Source organism: Hirundo rustica, chromosome 13 (genome assembly GCF_015227805.2).
Source record: "Hirundo rustica isolate bHirRus1 chromosome 13, bHirRus1.pri.v3, whole genome shotgun sequence".
Lineage (NCBI taxonomy): Eukaryota > Metazoa > Chordata > Aves > Passeriformes > Hirundinidae > Hirundo > Hirundo rustica.
Genome location: NC_053462.1, coordinates 8312943 through 8330194, shown reverse-complemented (window position 1 = coordinate 8330194; position 17252 = coordinate 8312943). Strand labels below are relative to the sequence as shown.

The 17252-nt window shown below is 38.4% G+C and overlaps 1 protein-coding gene across 5 annotated transcripts in view; it reads right to left on the bottom strand.

Moving 5' to 3' along the window:
- MYO5C (myosin VC) overlaps positions 1-17252 on the bottom strand; it is a 32784-nt gene that overhangs the window by 5611 nt on the left and 9921 nt on the right. For 3 of the 5 annotated variants that reach the window (XM_040076920.2, XM_040076924.2, XM_040076925.1), the window contains 24 exons: positions 16894-17019; positions 16191-16274; positions 15197-15331; positions 14769-14866; positions 13224-13310; positions 13027-13138; positions 11894-12105; positions 11113-11278; positions 10620-10766; positions 9915-10079; positions 9595-9688; positions 8958-9021; positions 7641-7821; positions 6971-7064; positions 6459-6522; positions 6292-6372; positions 5722-5902; positions 4790-4883; positions 3990-4041; positions 3616-3781; positions 3277-3364; positions 2446-2541; positions 1360-1514; positions 185-274 (listed from right to left, as the gene is read on the bottom strand). In XM_040076920.2, the coding sequence (XP_039932854.1) occupies positions 185-274; positions 1360-1514; positions 2446-2541; positions 3277-3364; positions 3616-3781; positions 3990-4041; positions 4790-4883; positions 5722-5902; positions 6292-6372; positions 6459-6522; positions 6971-7064; positions 7641-7821; positions 8958-9021; positions 9595-9688; positions 9915-10079; positions 10620-10766; positions 11113-11278; positions 11894-12105; positions 13027-13138; positions 13224-13310; positions 14769-14866; positions 15197-15331; positions 16191-16274; positions 16894-17019 (2832 nt within the window). The remainder of the gene's footprint in view (positions 1-184; positions 275-1359; positions 1515-2445; positions 2542-3276; positions 3365-3615; positions 3782-3989; positions 4042-4789; positions 4884-5721; positions 5903-6291; positions 6373-6458; positions 6523-6970; positions 7065-7640; positions 7822-8957; positions 9022-9594; positions 9689-9914; positions 10080-10619; positions 10767-11112; positions 11279-11893; positions 12106-13026; positions 13139-13223; positions 13311-14768; positions 14867-15196; positions 15332-16190; positions 16275-16893; positions 17020-17252) is intronic. The other 2 variants (XM_040076921.2, XM_040076922.2) reach the window with 2 other exon arrangements.

Below are 17252 nucleotides of genomic sequence, written 5' to 3'. Positions count from 1 at the left end.
CCATTAATTCTATACTATCTTATTATTTGTGTAAGACACATAACACCACTGCAGAGCAATGTGAATATATAAATAGCTGTAAGGAACACTGGTGAGCTGGTGAATAGCTATTAATTAATGCTATTTTAAATTCTAATTAAAATCTGTGAAAAGTAATGAAATTATTTTGTGAAATCAATCCTACCTCTTCCCCGCTGTACTGCTTCAAACAGTTAAGAAAGTAATATGTATTGGAAAGCCAAAAGGACATCATCTCAAAGTCTTCTGAATGTTCCTGAAATGGTAAGTAAAGCAGTCTTACTGTGGTGCTGTCTCATGAAGTTAATTCAATTATTAAACTTAAGACCATTACATCTACCTGTAGCAGAAGGAGCACAGAGCATCTCTAACGTGCTGGTGCTAAACAAATCCTGCCCTGTTTTCAGGATAACACATAGCAAAGATCCCCCTTTTGTTTGGTAAATACTGCTTAAGTACTCTTACGTGACAGACAGGCTAATAAATAACAAGCTTGAACAAAGAGTTTTACAATTCCTATGGACATGTAGTGTGCTGGAGGGCTTCCTGCAAAGAAGTGTGAACAACACCTGCATTCACAAACTGAACTACATATAAACACAGTTCTAACTATCTATCTCTTATTTTTATTAGCTGAGTAAACACAAGCTTCTCTAATGGATAAAATGCACTATAAATTTGTTTACAAACTTACAGGCATTCTCTGTACATGTTCAACTGCATAAACCACAGCTCATTCCTGCCTGTGCTTCCTCCCTGTGTCTGATGTTTCATTCCATTATAAATCCATAATAAAGCATTCACAGAGCTGAATTCGTTATGTATACAGCATTTTTTTTGTTTACAATTTAATTTTTTACACTGGTTGGCAATTCGATTTTAACTGTTCAGGTTCTAGTGCTGCAGTACAGATGACACCAGCAGCCAAGCAGTGCAAAAACCTCTTCAGTCCACTACCAGCTTGCTGCCAGACATATTAGTCCTCATTTCTGTCCTTCTGACTTCTACCAGTGCTGAAAGCACAGGTGCACTTCACCTAAGTAGCTACTCATTGTAAAATGCAAAATACTTTAAATGATTTTGTCAACAACATCTTCGGATAAAAATAATTTATGTTAATGCACTCTATGGATTCCGTGTTCAGCACAGCAGAGCCTTACCTGGAGACTTAACAGGGATGCTACTACAAACCTGAAAAAGAGTGTCACTAATGATTATCATCCCCTTCTAGGAATATCAGCAAATGGAAGGGCTGAAATTCCCCAGGTATCACGCAAGCATCTCATAAACCTTGTGTTAAAAATCAGAAAGTACACTACAGTACAATCAAGCAGCTCCTACCTTAACAACCTGTTTGATGCCATCAATGGTTGCATTCATGAAAGACTTCAGCATGTCAGCATCATTCAGGTAATCTGCATACCTCACACACATGAACAGGATGTGAGCTGGAAGGCCAGGTATCATATTAACTACAACTCCACGGGGCTTTAAATCTGCATAGAGGAGAGTCATCTGGTTTATTATGGAAAAATCCAATTTTCAATGTATCATTCTGAAAAGACAAGCACCATGCTGTTCCTTTCTGCAGTGACCAGACACTTGCTAACTGATTTACTGGCAAAACGTTAATTTCTGAAAACTTCTGTAACACCATTACTCACAGATGAGTACTCATTATATTTTCCTGAGGGGTAGGAGAGTATTGTAGCGAATTCTAAGGTCCAGCACGGGCTATGCTGGGCAGGACAACTTCAAAAAGCAAATTTAACTACTCACTGGATGCCCCACCAAATTCCAGCATTGCTTAAGGCCACACCTTTGTTCACAAAAATAGGAACATTCACAAGTGAGAAGGAGGTGAGAAGGAAAGGTAGGTGTTAATTTAATAATGGTACAAACGTACACGGAAATTTTGTCAAATTCACTATTACTTGTAAGCTAATGAGAAAAGCCTGTTTGGCAGCAAGCCTGATACTGTAAATAGCTCAGATGAAGGACAAAATCCTGAGACAAGAGAAACCTGAAGTACAGCTCCCTTCAGTGAAGGGAAGATATGGAAAGCACAGACACACATACAAGCACAGTGACTTACAGACTTAGCAGATGACCAGGAAGAAAGTAAATTCAAGTCCCTGGTGTGCCCTTGAGATTTATGGCTTTAGAGGTTGATAAATAGTAAGAAAAATAACAGAGTCACTATTATGTAGAGTCGGAGAAGTTATTTTGACAAAGATAAAGCGTTTCTGTACTTGAAATGCCTGGCAGTGGAAAGAGAGCAATGCAGAGCCTTCAAACTGTACTGGTGGCAAGAGAACGGGGAAAAGGCAGCTTTGAATGTAAGTGAAATACGGTGCCATGCAGTTTCTGTTACAGTGTTCTGAATACTGTTGATGACTTTTAAAATTCCAAGTTGTACTAAAATACCAAGGATCAGATTTTGAATGATCCTTTCTTCATCCTCTTTCTTGTACTCCATCATTCCGATGTACTCTTTGGGCACAGTGGGCGCATGGGCTTCAGCTGTCAAACACAAAAGCACTCTTACTTCCAGGTTAATGGTTAAGCTAAGGGTCATGTTAGAACAAATTATTGGAGAAAGCAGTTTTCTCTGTAATTAAGAGAGTGCAGACCCGGTCCACACCAATGTTCTTATCTAATGGCTCCAAGCATCATGAGTTAAGTAACATTTATATTATTCATGAATAGCTTCACTGGGGTCAGTGGGATTACTTGCAGTAATAAGAAAATAAACAGCAAGGTTACACCTCTACATTAGACAACTTTGCAATGTTCCTGAGAGTACCATGCAATGAGGAACTACTTTGTCTGTAAGAGTTTTTTACAGACTAACTTCACATCAGGAATCATCTGCCACTCTCAGAAGGAGTTCCTTGTCAGATGCAGAACTAACTCTGCTGGCTTGGGGAGAATTTGTGTGAGGGTGTGCACGACCTGCTCTTGGCAGCACCTTATCCCTCTGCCTTCATCTTTGTCACACAGACCAGGTCCCCTGTGTGCCTATGATTTAGCTGGGGGGAAAAACCAAACAAACCAGGAAAGGAGTTTTATGTAATTTGTGCTGATGATTCCTCTGGTACATTTTTCTGGGGTATTAAATTTCTAACCCTACCCCAAACTCCACCTTTTAAAAAATATATTTTTTCTTCAAAGAGGCACTGAGCATTCAAAGCTATTATACAAAATAAATCACATTATAATAAACAAACAAAAAAACAAACAAACAAACAAATTCACCTTTTTCAATAGTTTTGGTTAGAGTTTTGATCTGATCTTCTAATTTTTTTATTATTCTGTCTTTCATGTCCAGCTTTTCTTCAAGATCCTATAATAATAAAAGTCAGTGAGTTCAGAGTAAACAATCAAACCCCATTTTCTAGTGCTCCATGTTATTGCTACAATTAAAGTGCACTATGATGTGCTTTTACTTGTATTTGCTGGAAGAAACATCTTCCTATCTTATTTTCTCCCTCAGTTAGTTGAAGAAACATCCTATCTATGCCACAAAATCATAATTTCATTCTTTTTCTCCTGCATTTCAGGTACAGTTTCTTAATGACAATTTCATTTCCTCACCATGTTTTCCACAGCAAGTCGAGATGTCATTTGCTCTATCTTGCTTTGTACTTCATCCGGGACTTCATCTTGCATCACACCATTGCTCAGCCCCTCAATTTCTTGGATTGTGTCCTTCAGACTCTCTTTTTCTTTTATGTCTACTTCATTCTGGGCCTCAGTATATCTAAAAATAGATAAGAAGTCTTGTCTCTTCATCTTTTGTGAAAGCACAGTCAGATCACACTAGTCCATTAGTTACTAACTGCACGAAACACTTGAAGGCAAATCTTAAGTGGGATGTAACACTTTTAAGAGTTTAAGTGACTCTGTTACCACAGCTTAGAGTGACTACATTTCTTATATTAAAAACAAAACAAACAAACTTAAATTACCGTCTTTGTGTCCTATCCCGTTCTAGCTCATAATGCAGTCGATTTGACATTTCTTCCATTTTTTCAGTAATAAATAGCAACAAAACCCAAAACAGAAAAAAAAAAACAAAATCAAAGGTATTTATTGCTCAGTACTAGTGTTTAGTAAATCTTTCTTACACTCATAATTTTGTTTCATCTAATAAAATTGAATGACCTGACAGATAATGTATCAGAGAAATATACGACTACTCCATACCATACAGAAAATTATATGGGATGAAGAATTTTGATCCTACTAACTTCTTGCAGTTGGCAGTAAAACTACTCATAAATTTTAAATCAGTTGCCTAGGAAGACACTGCTAGAGACACCCCAAATCCCCAGCAGAGTATGCTTTCCTAAATTGAGAAGAACCTTTCCCTCTGTCTCCCACTCTGAGTTTTGCAGCATTCTCTTTAGAGTATGCCTTAACTTCCAAATCTTTCCTTTTTATGACTGTTTCCAAAGGACATATTCCATTCCACAAATTCTTAGCAGAGCCCTATGGAATACATTTGGAGACTTCCAAACCATAGAACTGAATGACCTCAAAAAGGTAAAAAAACCACATAATTGCACATATCTTATTTTTAAGAAGAATAAGGTATACAACAAATTTTTTTCATTGCATTTCTTTCATTTTACTGGTAAAAAAGTAAATAATAAGACAATGAAGTAATCATGGAATATTAATTCAGCTTTTTAAAGTTCACTTCCAGGGAACTCATCAAGTTCATCTCAAACAGCTGAAAGACTGGGAACCATGGTGGGACCATTACCTTTCAACTTCATGGTCTGCTCTTGAAGACGGTTTTCAAGATCTAATTTTTGATTTTCGAGTTCAGCAACTTGCTGCTTAAGATCTGGGATTACCTTTTGGAGAAAAAGGAGATTTATGTATTTCAGCACTTTCCTTTTTTCAAATCCCTGCAGCAGTTCCTAAGTCACCCCACGACCCTCAACTGCAATGGTCCAAACCAGAGAGAGGCTCTGGAGGGTACTGCTGCCTGCTTGCCTGACTTGTTTAACTTTTCTGGAGGCACCTGCTGCTGGCCACTCTTAAAAACTAAATACTGAGCTAATCAAATTGTTGGACTGTCCCACTACTACCATTGTTCTGTTCCAGTTTAAAGGAAATTACACTGTGGCTTTAATTTCCCCAGTTCAATTAACAGTGAAAAAAAAAACCCTCAACATTCCATAAAACAATAAAAAATTCATAAACAACTTTTCCTTTTATTTTCAACTTATGTAGCTGTGTTTTGAAAACATTTCTTCGATTATTTTTCAAAAAAACGATATGGCATATGCTATCTTCTGGAACAGCATCAGCTCCTTGTGTCAGGCAGTTTTGCACAGCAGCACTTGTCAGGCTCTCCAGCCGTGCCTCTAGCTGGTTCTGGAATATGTAGCTGCCCTCTGCTGGGGAGAGCCTCAGAACTCTGAGGAGGCTTCTGAGAAAAATCTCCGATCGGGTTTATGCAAATGAAAAGGCAAAAAGTCTGTGTGAGGCTGCCCCAGCAAGCTGGACACTCAGACCATGCATTTGGCTGTCTCCTTACACACTGCCCCAGCAGGCAGGGAAAGAGCCTTATGGATGGGCCATCTCACATGGCCCCAGTTGTTTGAGCCTAGAGATTTCAAAGACATGACCACAATATTTTGAGTGCCACAAACACATCTGGGTTGTACTTCTACACCTGGACCTTACCAGATTTTCTGAAGTTAGCCTGCTCACTTCAAGCCGAATGCCATCATTTATGTCATTTTCCTCTCGGAATAATTTCTGTAGATGATTAATATCTTGACTGAGATGTTCAACTTTAAAGTTCAAACCTTCAATCTCCTTCTCATATATTTCCTTCTGAGACTGGAAATGGCTTTCCAATACTCTGTAAAAACAAAAGGGAGAAAGAACATGGCAGATGTAGAACGACCTTGATTAAATGGGTCAAATTTAATACAGAGTGAAAACAAAGTACTGTGATTAACACAGAGATGTTCCATTACATCACCTGTGCATTAAAGGAGTTGAAAGTTATGCATGATATCTCGGAGGAAACACATTTCCCTGACTGACACATATACACTTATCTCACTGGCTTGGCAGAAGCTTATTCAACTGATTTTAATCTGCTCAGCTCATCATATAACGTAGTGTTTGCTCATTTCCTTAACAGAAGTTCAGTATTTCACTGTAAAATCTGCTACCCACTGATCTTTCCATTTATCTTCTAGGTCACAGCTTGGAATTATGGAAACACTGAAGAACTGAACCAACCTTGTGGCTTTTTTCAAGCCCTCGTAAGCAAACCACAGTTCTCCATCCTCATTTAAGTGCTCCAGATCCTCTGTAGAGAGCCTAGAATGCAAGGCAGAACCATTAGTGTGCAGATGACCATAATGCATTTTATAAGCTTTTTTGAAGATGCCTCAGAACAAAATTACCTGCTTCTTACGTCTTCAAAATCATAACTTTCAAGAAGCTGTTTTGTAACTTCTGACATCTTTTCTGGAAGAAAAACCCCACAAAGTTTATAAAATTCATTATTTTCTCTGCATGTTTCATTACAAAGATCAAACCATTCTCTTCCTAAATCATCAAGGTTCTTTCCTGGTACTCAGTAAATATATCTGTTTTACCACAGGAATACCATGCGGGACTCGGTTCTACTTTGGGACACATAGAAGCATTAGGTTGATGTAGCACCTATACTGTATTTATCTGTAAGCACAAAGGAGAAAGGTCTGAATTCAGAGTTTTCTCAAAGGGGTACCCCAGATCTCAGCACTCAGTGACCACTTTGTGAAACTGTATATATCTGTATGAATGGAATTAAACCACCATGGGATGGGAAGAACTGGAATTTTGTCAGAGCTGACGTCCCAGAGATCAGTTTCAAGTGGCCTGGCTCACACTGCAGTTAGGAATTCTCTGCACTAGCTGGTGTGGAGCTTACCCCTCAATTCTCGCTTCTGTGAGTGGGCCTGCTTTTCAACATCCAATTTCTGTGTCTGAAGCAGCTCGATTTCCTTTTGCAATTCTGGTATTTTCTGAATCAAACAGAAATCATATACTGAGACAAGGAGTGGAAGACAAGGGCTGAGTATCAGTTAAATCGTAATTATAGTTAAGAACAAGTTGATTTTGTGAGAAACTTAAAAGACATTGTGTTTAAAGCATCTGATTCTCAGGCATCAGAGCAGAACAGTAATGTGAGGTACTGAAAAATCCGTTTGTGCCATGGAATTGACTCAGAAAACAAAAATGTGGCTTTACACTAATTTAAGGTTCAGTTTATAAACTACATATATGAAAAATCCCCTTAGAAACTAATATTTTCTCAGGAAAAAGGAAGGAAAAAAATCTATATATTTAAATTAATAAATATTCACGCATAATTACCCTTGAAAATGTGCACTTATTTCTGTGAGCAGTAACTTGCACTGTCTACTACATTAAAACAATGCAATACAGTGACGCATTAAATACAGCTTATTAACTACAGCTTCTTCTAAAAATGTACTGGAAATAAAAAAATTAGTGAAGATAATCTATAAATAAAACATGCACATTCTCCATTTGCTTTATCTAGCAAAGACTCCAAAATTAAATGTGTCATGCTTCACCTGTGCTTGTTTTGTAAGCTGTCCTACTTCCATTTTCAAGCTATCCTGAATGGTAATTTCTTGCTGAATTTGTTGCTGTAGCTGAGTTTTTTCCTCTTTTAGAATCTTAATTTCTCCCTTGAGCAATTCAATCTCCTTTTCATAGTCCTGCTTCTGGTTTTGGAAATTTTTCTCCAGCATCCTAAAGAACACAATGAAAAGGTAATTTTATTCGTCTACATTTGTAAGTGAAAAAGTGGACTTGTTGAAGAACACTTAAATGAAAGATAATTACTTGTACAACATCCTCAGAACTCACCCACATAATGGATGGCAATGGGAGGAGAACATCCCTGTATTTCCTTACAGATAATATAATGACACTAGGATGGAATTCAAGGCAAAACTGAGGTTTTTCCACTCAAGGCCCACTCTCTAACCTGAGCAGCTTTCCACTACACTTATGGCCACAATCAGCATTGAAGAAGGACACAGCAAAAGGAAGCCTCGTGTCCTTCTCAGTAAAACATTGCAGGAAACTTTCCGTTTTCCACCAGTCCCTGCTGGATTGGACTGGCTTCCAGCATAGTACAGGTAATGAGCAAAGCAGAAAACCTAGCAAAAGAAGTCCTCTTAATGTAGTCTGAAGTTATTGGCAGCTGAAATCAGACTGAGCTGGAGCACCACAGAGCTTCCAGCCCTCAGGAACAGTGACTGGTTGCTCTCTTCACACTTCAGAGAACAGAACTTCTCTGGCACTAAAGGTTCTCTGTCTTGTACTAGAAAAGAGTTATTGGGAAATAAACACTTGATCCAAGAGAAGCATACTGAAAGCAATAGCCATTTGTTGATAAATGACAGTATTTTTACTGCAAATTCAATACCTAAGGGGAAAAAATGTTCTTTTCCTTTATATTTTTAACCTCATGTCCTTTACAAACACTGCCTTTCCCTCACACTGAATCTTTCAGTTCTGTCCCTTCATATTCACTTCACAGGAGTTCTGACTGGTGTGGCCATCAGCTGCACTTTCACTCCTGACCAAATGCTGAGGGTAGCTCCAAAGAAACCATTCAGATCAGAGTTGCCTTTCAGCTCTCATGAAAAGACAGGAAACTGCAGAAGCAAGAACAGTCTAATTTCCTGCATATGACTCACCCACAAACAAGAATGTGCTTTTCATAAACTCTGCATGAAGTACTTCAGTACCAGCACTAATACCCAAGAACATGGACAGATTCATAAGTGATGTCAGCATCACACATTTGCAGGAGAAAGAAAGGTGGGAAAGAGAAAATACGAATGCTGTTTCTGAGAAATAAAACGCAGACTACATACATTCGCTGGTTTTCTTCTTTCTGTACATCATTGAAGAGCTGCTGTGTGAGGTCATCCATTTTCTCTGTCAAAAAATATTTTAATATTTCAAAGACCTTCATGCAATTGTGTACATTTATTAAAAAAGCATGACCACAATGAGAAGTTTTGTTTCAATAAGTAATCCTTAACAGATTCTGAGGGTGAAAGTACTCCCTCAAGCGCCAAAATGTATCACAGTACCTTTTATAAGTAATGCTATTAAAAAAACTTGGAAGCACCAAATTGTGCAATTATTCATCAAAAGTACACTTGATCTCATGTGCTGCCTGTGTCCTTTGAAATTAGATCCCTAAAAACAGAGAATTAAAGGAAGCAAGGACGAAGTTACACTTTGAAGGAATACATGTGTATGAAAAAGGACGCATAACAGGAGGAGAGCTTCTGCTATTGAAAGAACAAATTTAATTTAACTATTAAATTAAATTAATTTGCACACTTGTGCTATACATTCTAAGCAAGAGAAGGATCAGCTTTCAATTTACTACAATTTCAGCATTTATACTGATTTTATTAGAACAAAAGTAATTTACTTTTGCTGAAAACCTGACTTTACCCCACTATAACTCCTTTGAATATACTCATTTAGTTATTGTACCTTTCATTTCCTCAGTTTTCTCTTGGAGTTTTATTTCCAAGGTCTCCTTCTGTTCTTGTAATTCTTTATTCTGATTCTCAAGTTTTAAGATTTTCTGTACACACAAAAAGTAAGTAAAATATACAATTTACAAAGGAGGAAGAAATAGGTCATAGATGATCTTACATTTTAAGAAGCATATACGGACTTTCTTCCTTCCCTGCTGCCTTCCCCCAAAAGTGTACAGTTACTTAGAAACTCTCAAATCACGAATTGGATAAATCCAGTAACTAAAAACATTATTTAAAAACAAAAACATACATATGGCAATTATAATTTACCTGCTCACTATCCTCTTTATATTTTTTCCCTTTCTCTTCATATGTTCTCTTTTGAGCAGTTAATTTTTCGAGTTCTGATTCAAGCTTCTGAATTGTATCCACGTCATTCATATGAGCTGAAGCCAGACTGGTCAATCGTTCCAGCAAACCATGATTTTCTCTACTCTACAATGAGCAGGACAGGACAAAAGAAAAGAGAAAAATGCACTGAAACTGTTCTATAGAGTTTTAAACCTGACCTACTTCTGTTCATCATTCCTATCAGTCATGAATATTTCAACCCAGGACTGTTTCCATCAATTAGATTAAAACATCATTTTAAGGACAACTTGGCTGGAATGGCTCTCAAAAATAAGCTGCAAAATAAACATAATGTTGAACTCCCTAGAGTTACAAAACATGTTGCACCAGAGCAGTATCTCACACATCCTCCATCCTAATACAAACAACTACATCCAGAGACTGGATGGACTTAGGAAACAGCAAAAAAAAACCCCAAGAAGCTCTTCTCATTTGTATAATTAACCCAAAAACACAAGGAAACCCTAGATGATTCTTTCTACCCTGGGTGTAGAAAGTCTAGTAGTTTATTGTAAAGGACCATAACCCTTACATATTCGCCTGACTTCTCAATTCAATGTCACTGACTAGAGCAGATATGATAAAAAACTTAGCACAAATCAGAAGCTGACTGCTTCCCCTCACCTGTTCTTCTATCTTTTTCTGCAGTTGTTGAACTCTGTATGAAAGCTGGATATTCAACACAAAGCGCCGAATGTTCTGGAATCTGCGCCTGGCAAGCCATGCACGGGCATATTTCTGGAGGATCACAGCCTTCTGCTCTTCAAGCATCTTTAAAACAAAGTATTAACATCTCTCTGTAATTAGCTCAATCCACATCAATTATAACATTCTGCAAGTCTACACACACTGGTGAGGACAATGCATCTCATGGAAATATCAAAATACTGAAACATCCAGACTGCAGACACATTTGAGCCACTGTAGTAATCACAGGAAATGGTCTGCATCCAGCATAAACCAGACAGATCTCGGTAAAAAAAACCCCAAAAAACAGACCAGAGAGAACCAGACACGTAAAAGGTAAAGCATTACGGATAACTGCCATCGTGTTCATATTTTTTACAAAGCAAAAGTTATTTCCAGTTACTGAAATAAGATTTTTGATAGGCTGTACCTTCCGATACTTTTTTCTTGCTAGAAATCCTCTTGTGTAAGCTTGTATTGTTACAGCAGCCACGTGGATGAGCTGGCAAAGCCTACGCACGAGGTAACCCCGACAGTATTTCTGAATAATGATAGCTGCCCATGTTTGCTTCAGATTTCTTGCAGTTATAGCTTGCCTTAATTGAAAAGACAGTAAAATTTACTTAGGTCACATTTGATTTCTAATGCTCATTGCCTTGGTTGGTCAAATTACATACACACACACACAAAAAAAGAAGAAAACATATCAAAACCAGACATCCATTATCAAAAATAGAGCTTGTTCTTCAACCAAAGTGAAAGAGAAGGAGTTATCCACAACTTTTAAATGTGTCCACAGGCATCTGTTCTGATGATCTCTTTATGAAAACCTCCAAGAGCCATCTTTCCGTCTGCTCTGTGAACGCCTGGTGCACTTCCTTTGCAATAATTTATTCATACTAACTTCTACACCCCTGATTTCTTCTCTGGCTCTGAAGCTCAGCAGAAAAGCCAACTGGGTCATCTACTATCAGCTAAGGACTGAGCTCACAGGCAGACAGACCTCCAGGGAACCTGGCAGACAATGCTGGAAACATTTTCTGATATCAGCTGAATAACTTGAACACGTGCAAGTTCGTAATTACAATCAAGAGGAAATGGAAACGCAACCTGAACTGCTCTTCCACAAAAACGACACTTTGGGCATTAGCTGGACCTCCCCTGTGCCTGCAGACACAGCCCAGGAGGCAATCCCTGAGCAGCAGGAGTACCTGACGGTGCGCTGCCCGCGGAAGTACTGCTGCACTGTGACCGCCGCTCTCCTCACGCTCAGGAACCTCTTCCGCTGCAGCCAGCCCCGGACACACTTCTGGATCAGGATGCACGCGTGCCTCAGCTTGTCTGAGCGCAGTTTCTCTAAGTAAGCAACCTGTCCCGCTCTGAAAAAAATTTTTGTTCTCCCAAACTGATATTGGTTATGATCCTGAAAGAGAGAAAACAGTAGGTATATGAAGTTTTTTGTTTATTTTTGTAGACCAGCTATTCTCTTTTATAAATTGTCACTTCAGGCAAGCTCTGCTTCAAGACACGATCTTCCTACATAAGAACATCCTCTCTGCCTGCTTTGTAGACAGGAGCATGTGGCGGGGGGAAAACCCACTTAGCAGGAAAGACACAGGGAACTACATCAAAAGTTGTACACTCACAATCTAAAATTAAAGGGAGGCTCTGGACTTATCATCAAGGTCTTAGAAGCAACCTCTTCACCTCCTCCTACAAGCCCATTTCCATGGTATCAGCAGTACCTTTTGATGCACGTTTCTAGCCTGGAACCACTGAGCTGTGTGAGCAAAAACTGGGGGTGAGGCTGCTTTTGAGTTTCAGCTCTCCCCCTTGGCCTGCACCAGAGCTACTCAACAAGTGTGCCTGTGTTTGGTGCTCCACATCCTTGAACCTGAACTCAGTCCTGATGTGCTGACTGGACTGGGACCAGCCTCACCACCACAGGCTCATCTAACAAGGAGAAGCAACATGCAAAATAGCAAATTTTTGAATAGCTCTCCAATACGCTGCATTTCCACCATCAAAATCCCTCTGTTCTTGTAATACTTGACAAATGCATACCATTTACTGATTACTGGTTTATAAATACAGGATATCTTCCATTTTGCAAGTGACAGTATTAAGCACAGAGTGGTTAAATTCCCTGTCTGCAGCCACATCATGACTGTCACAGCACAAGGCTACTAACCCACAAGCCTGTGTACAGCACAGAAAATCAGGAAAAACAGTAATAATGTAAATACCTTTCCTGTCTGAGGAGAGACACTTCCCTTGGCAGAAGAGACCTTTTATTACTAATAGATCCTGTAATACCTCTATTGGTTGCTGCAGACAAACCAACCTGGATCAGCCGCTGCAAAACAATCTTGCAAATCTGCTTCTTGTCATTTATGGCGAGTTCCTGCTGTGTCATTAGAATGCTGTAGCGGCTGAAAAACTCAATGTAAGTCCACCTGGAAAATTAGAAGTCAACAAATTAATTTCATTATCACACAACTAGGTGTTTTTTGGCACAGGGAGGCTCACTGCTGTCCCTACCTGGATGGGTAGCTCTGTGCACTAATCCGAATAGTTTCCAAAACACCACATGCTCGCAGCTGCTGAGCAACTCTTTTGGAATCAAACCTAAAAAAAAAAAAAAAGCAGTGTTATATTTTACATTTCTGCTGGATTTGGCATGCTGTAATAATTAGAACCATTCTACCAACTGGATTTGTATTTCTGCTCATAAGCACACAAAGCTCCCTGCCTTATATAGTGTCTTACTCCATATCACATACTAAAAGGATAAATAAATAAAAAAAATCTGGGTTTTCTGTTTCTTTCTCAAAACCAAAAGAAGACTGTACTTATTTCTCTCATTAAAATTCTTATTTCCTTTCAGTATTAACTGTGCCAGTTCATAACAGCAAGTGATAAAGAATTCCACTCTCAACACAAAACATACACAGAAATAAATCCCCTCAGCAACCCACCAGGAAGAAACTCTCTGGGTATTCTTTGGCCCATTGATTATGAATAAACCAGGATTTGCTCATTAATACCTGGTTCAAAATCACAAACACAAGGCATTGAAAAGGCCCTTTCCTGTTCTGGACCAAAGCTAACAAACCCACAGAGCACACCACCACACTAGTCAATTCAGTACTAGCCAAGAGACCCCTGTGGCTGGCAGATGACTGCAGTGCTCTTTCAGAAGCTTATGGTGCACTCTTCTAGTCTAATTCTGACATATTTTTACATTATCCATGCTATTTCTGCCCTCACTGCAGTGACAGTGAAATATCGTCATCAGTAATGTGTTTTTCATGGAAAGATTTTGTCTGGCTACAAGAAAATGTACTAACATACTTAAAAGATTTCATTTAGAATCAAAGCTGGCCTCTTCCCTCCTACTCATACATGATAAAGGCTTTAATTTCATTTGCCTTCCAGCTGGAAGTTGTGTAACTGACACCAGAGTGCTTCCACAGGATTGCCCACAAAAGAGACCAACAGCTGCACCAAAGTTCACTCCTACTCACGGGTTAGTGGTGATCAATCTGGTCATAGGAACGATGAAAATTATCTGCCACATATGACTGTATTAAAACATTAAAATTACCTAAAAATTGGGGGGAAATCTGGGGCTGTGTTCAACACTGTTCACACCCTTTCTGACCTCTAAAGCTCTTTTAAATATTCCTGCAGACTAAAGGGAATTTCACAAAGAAAATGGCAGAGGGTTTTACTCTCTAAATATGAATCGGGGTTAATGCACACTACAAAAGGGCAACACACCTATACAAAATATTCATCAACTTAAACCAAAGGAGGAAAACCATTACCCTGAAAATGTTCTGACAAACACACAAGCACTAGTATCTAACTTGAAAAATATTAGGTTAAAGGATTTTTAAGGTAACAATAGTGATACTTAAATATTCTGGTTTTGTAAGAAGGCAGTATTTTTTTCAAATTCAGCTATCTGGAAAGGAAAATCATGTTCTGCATGGGAAGTTTCTCAACAAAAAGAATTTAGCTTGCTGACACACCACCACAGTGACAGAGAAAACCACAGCTGAGCACAGCTAAGATACTTACTCAAAAGGCAATTTCTCATCGTTTGGCTTTATGCATCTCACATAATGAGGAGTGGTTGCATTGAGTGTCACCATAAGCAAAGACAAAGAATTCCGGAACTAGAAAATAGCAGACATAAGAGCTTTGCTAATGAAACATTTCCAGTAAAATGTCAAATCTTAGTCTTTAAATTATTTGTTAGGTTTTGGCTGGACACTGGGAGATAGGGTTTGGATCCTAAATGCAGGAAATTGAAGAGTGTGGCTGTACCCAACAGCCTCCTGTATATAAAATAAACACACCTGCTTACACAGAGCACACACTGCTCTGTGGCTCTTGCTGTCCTGAAAACTGGAGAGCCCCCCATGAACAGTGACAGAATCCAGTCCCAGGCTGCCCACATTTCCCAGAAAGCACAGACACCACAGAAGAGCAGGTTTGTGCAGTACCTTACTGCCCACAGTCGTCCGGAGCTGTTTGTTGGGTGATTTCAGAGCAGGTCTGGCAGATTTGATGTTTATGGTTGAACTGAAAGGTGAAACGGACACCGGACTGTCTTGAAAAAAATTTGCACACAGATGAAACTAAAAGTGTGGTGAAAGAACCAGAGTTAAACACAGCATAACTGCAGCATCATTTTAATCAAAATTACATTTACTATAACATAAAATGCAAACCCCTTCATACTTAGGCCAGGTATTGCAGGATTTTGAACGGGGTATTTAAGTCCCAAACAACAATTTTGAAAAGAGTTGCAATGATTCTGAGTCTATTGTGAAGCACTTACACATTCCACACACAAAACTCAACATCTGTGAAGGCAGCCTGTAAAAGCTATTTCAGTATAAGCAAATACAGACAAACACAGAGCAGAGCTAAAATAAGAGCACTTAAGGCAGTATTTTCACAATATGCAATTAAAACTCAGAATATATTTTCAGGTCAGATGAAGTTAGCTTGTTAAGAGTACCCCTGAAGTCTCAAGGCTGTAGACTTCAAAGGGACAAGCAGATGGGAAGTGGCAGGAACACATAAGACACCTGATGTTTTCCTTGCCCTGGCATTCCCTTAATCTCTTTTGAAGAATAAACAAAGGCAGTTGTTAATGATAAACCACCTATCAAAGCTGCACGTAATGACTACAGGAAAAAAAAGGTTTTTCAGTTACAAGGATTACAAAATGCTCTTGAAGGGAGATATTAAAAGAAAAGCCCAACATAACTAGCAAAGTCAATGCACATATATGAAAGAAGTTGAACACTGTGTTTTTTCATCCAGTATATTATTTGATGGTAAAAATATAAACTTCTATAATATTAATAAAATTAATTTATTCAACCTATTACAATCCTTATATAAGAACAGATATTTAAAAATCAGATCTGAATTAATTCCAGTAAAATCAAGTATTCAGAAGATGAATCATTACTGTTTGTCACAAACCTTGCTCTCTTTCAAGATTTCAATCAATACTTCATGTACTGTATCTCTGTTTTTTTCCAGAAATCCTTCGCATTTATATTCTACCTGTGCAAACAGGTGAAATCGTTAACTTTTCATCAACACACGAACAAATATTTGGCAAAATAAAGACTTTTACTCTCCCAGGTGAGGCAGCCAAGAGATCTTTATTAATCTCAAGCATGATGGCTGGAACTCTGCATTTCCCAATTCCATTATCTCAGGATTACATACATGCATCCTGCACATTTAGAAGCAGGACAAACTGCCAGAACCCAAATCCTTCTGCCTTCATCAGGAATTTTTTTCCTCCTTTCCTCATTATTCTATGATTTCAAATCAAGGCACCAAAAAGGAATACTACATCCGAAATGTAAATAGCTGAGACTAAAATGTATATAAGCTACAACTATAACTGTTGCATTTGTGCAGTCTATTATTTTTTCTGCTTTTTTTCCTGATGATTTATTTTTATGCTCTCAAATTTGTTATCTTAAGCACTTCTTACATTTAAATGACGTTACAGTCAGTATTACCAATAAATAAACAGCATTATGTATTGGAGATCAATTTTACAATTTTCCAAATAGGTGTGGTTAATATTTCCTATTTCCTGTGTTTGTTTCTTTCTGAATGAGCTACTGCTAGAAACATGGGGAACAATAGTGGGTTGTTTACACTCTACCTTATCAGCAAAGTGTTGAATGATGAAAGAAGTGTTTGACATTCTTGGCTTTTCAAAGAGCGCATTTTTATTGACAAAATTATTATACAGCTTTTGAAGCCAGTTTTCATCTTTTCCATGAGGCAACTGTAAGAAGGAGAAGAGCAATCTCTTTAACAAACTCAGCTGGGCTGTCAGAGGCAGCAGAGCTGCTGACTGTCAGTAAATACACCTGCATAAAACCCCTCCAGTGAATTACAACCAGCTTTTGTCTCTTCAGACCCACCACTGGCTCGCATCATTTTTGGAAAGAAGGTTGTGTTAATCCACAAACTTTTGTATCAAAAGCAGTGATTTGTGGGCTAGCTTAATTTAAAAAA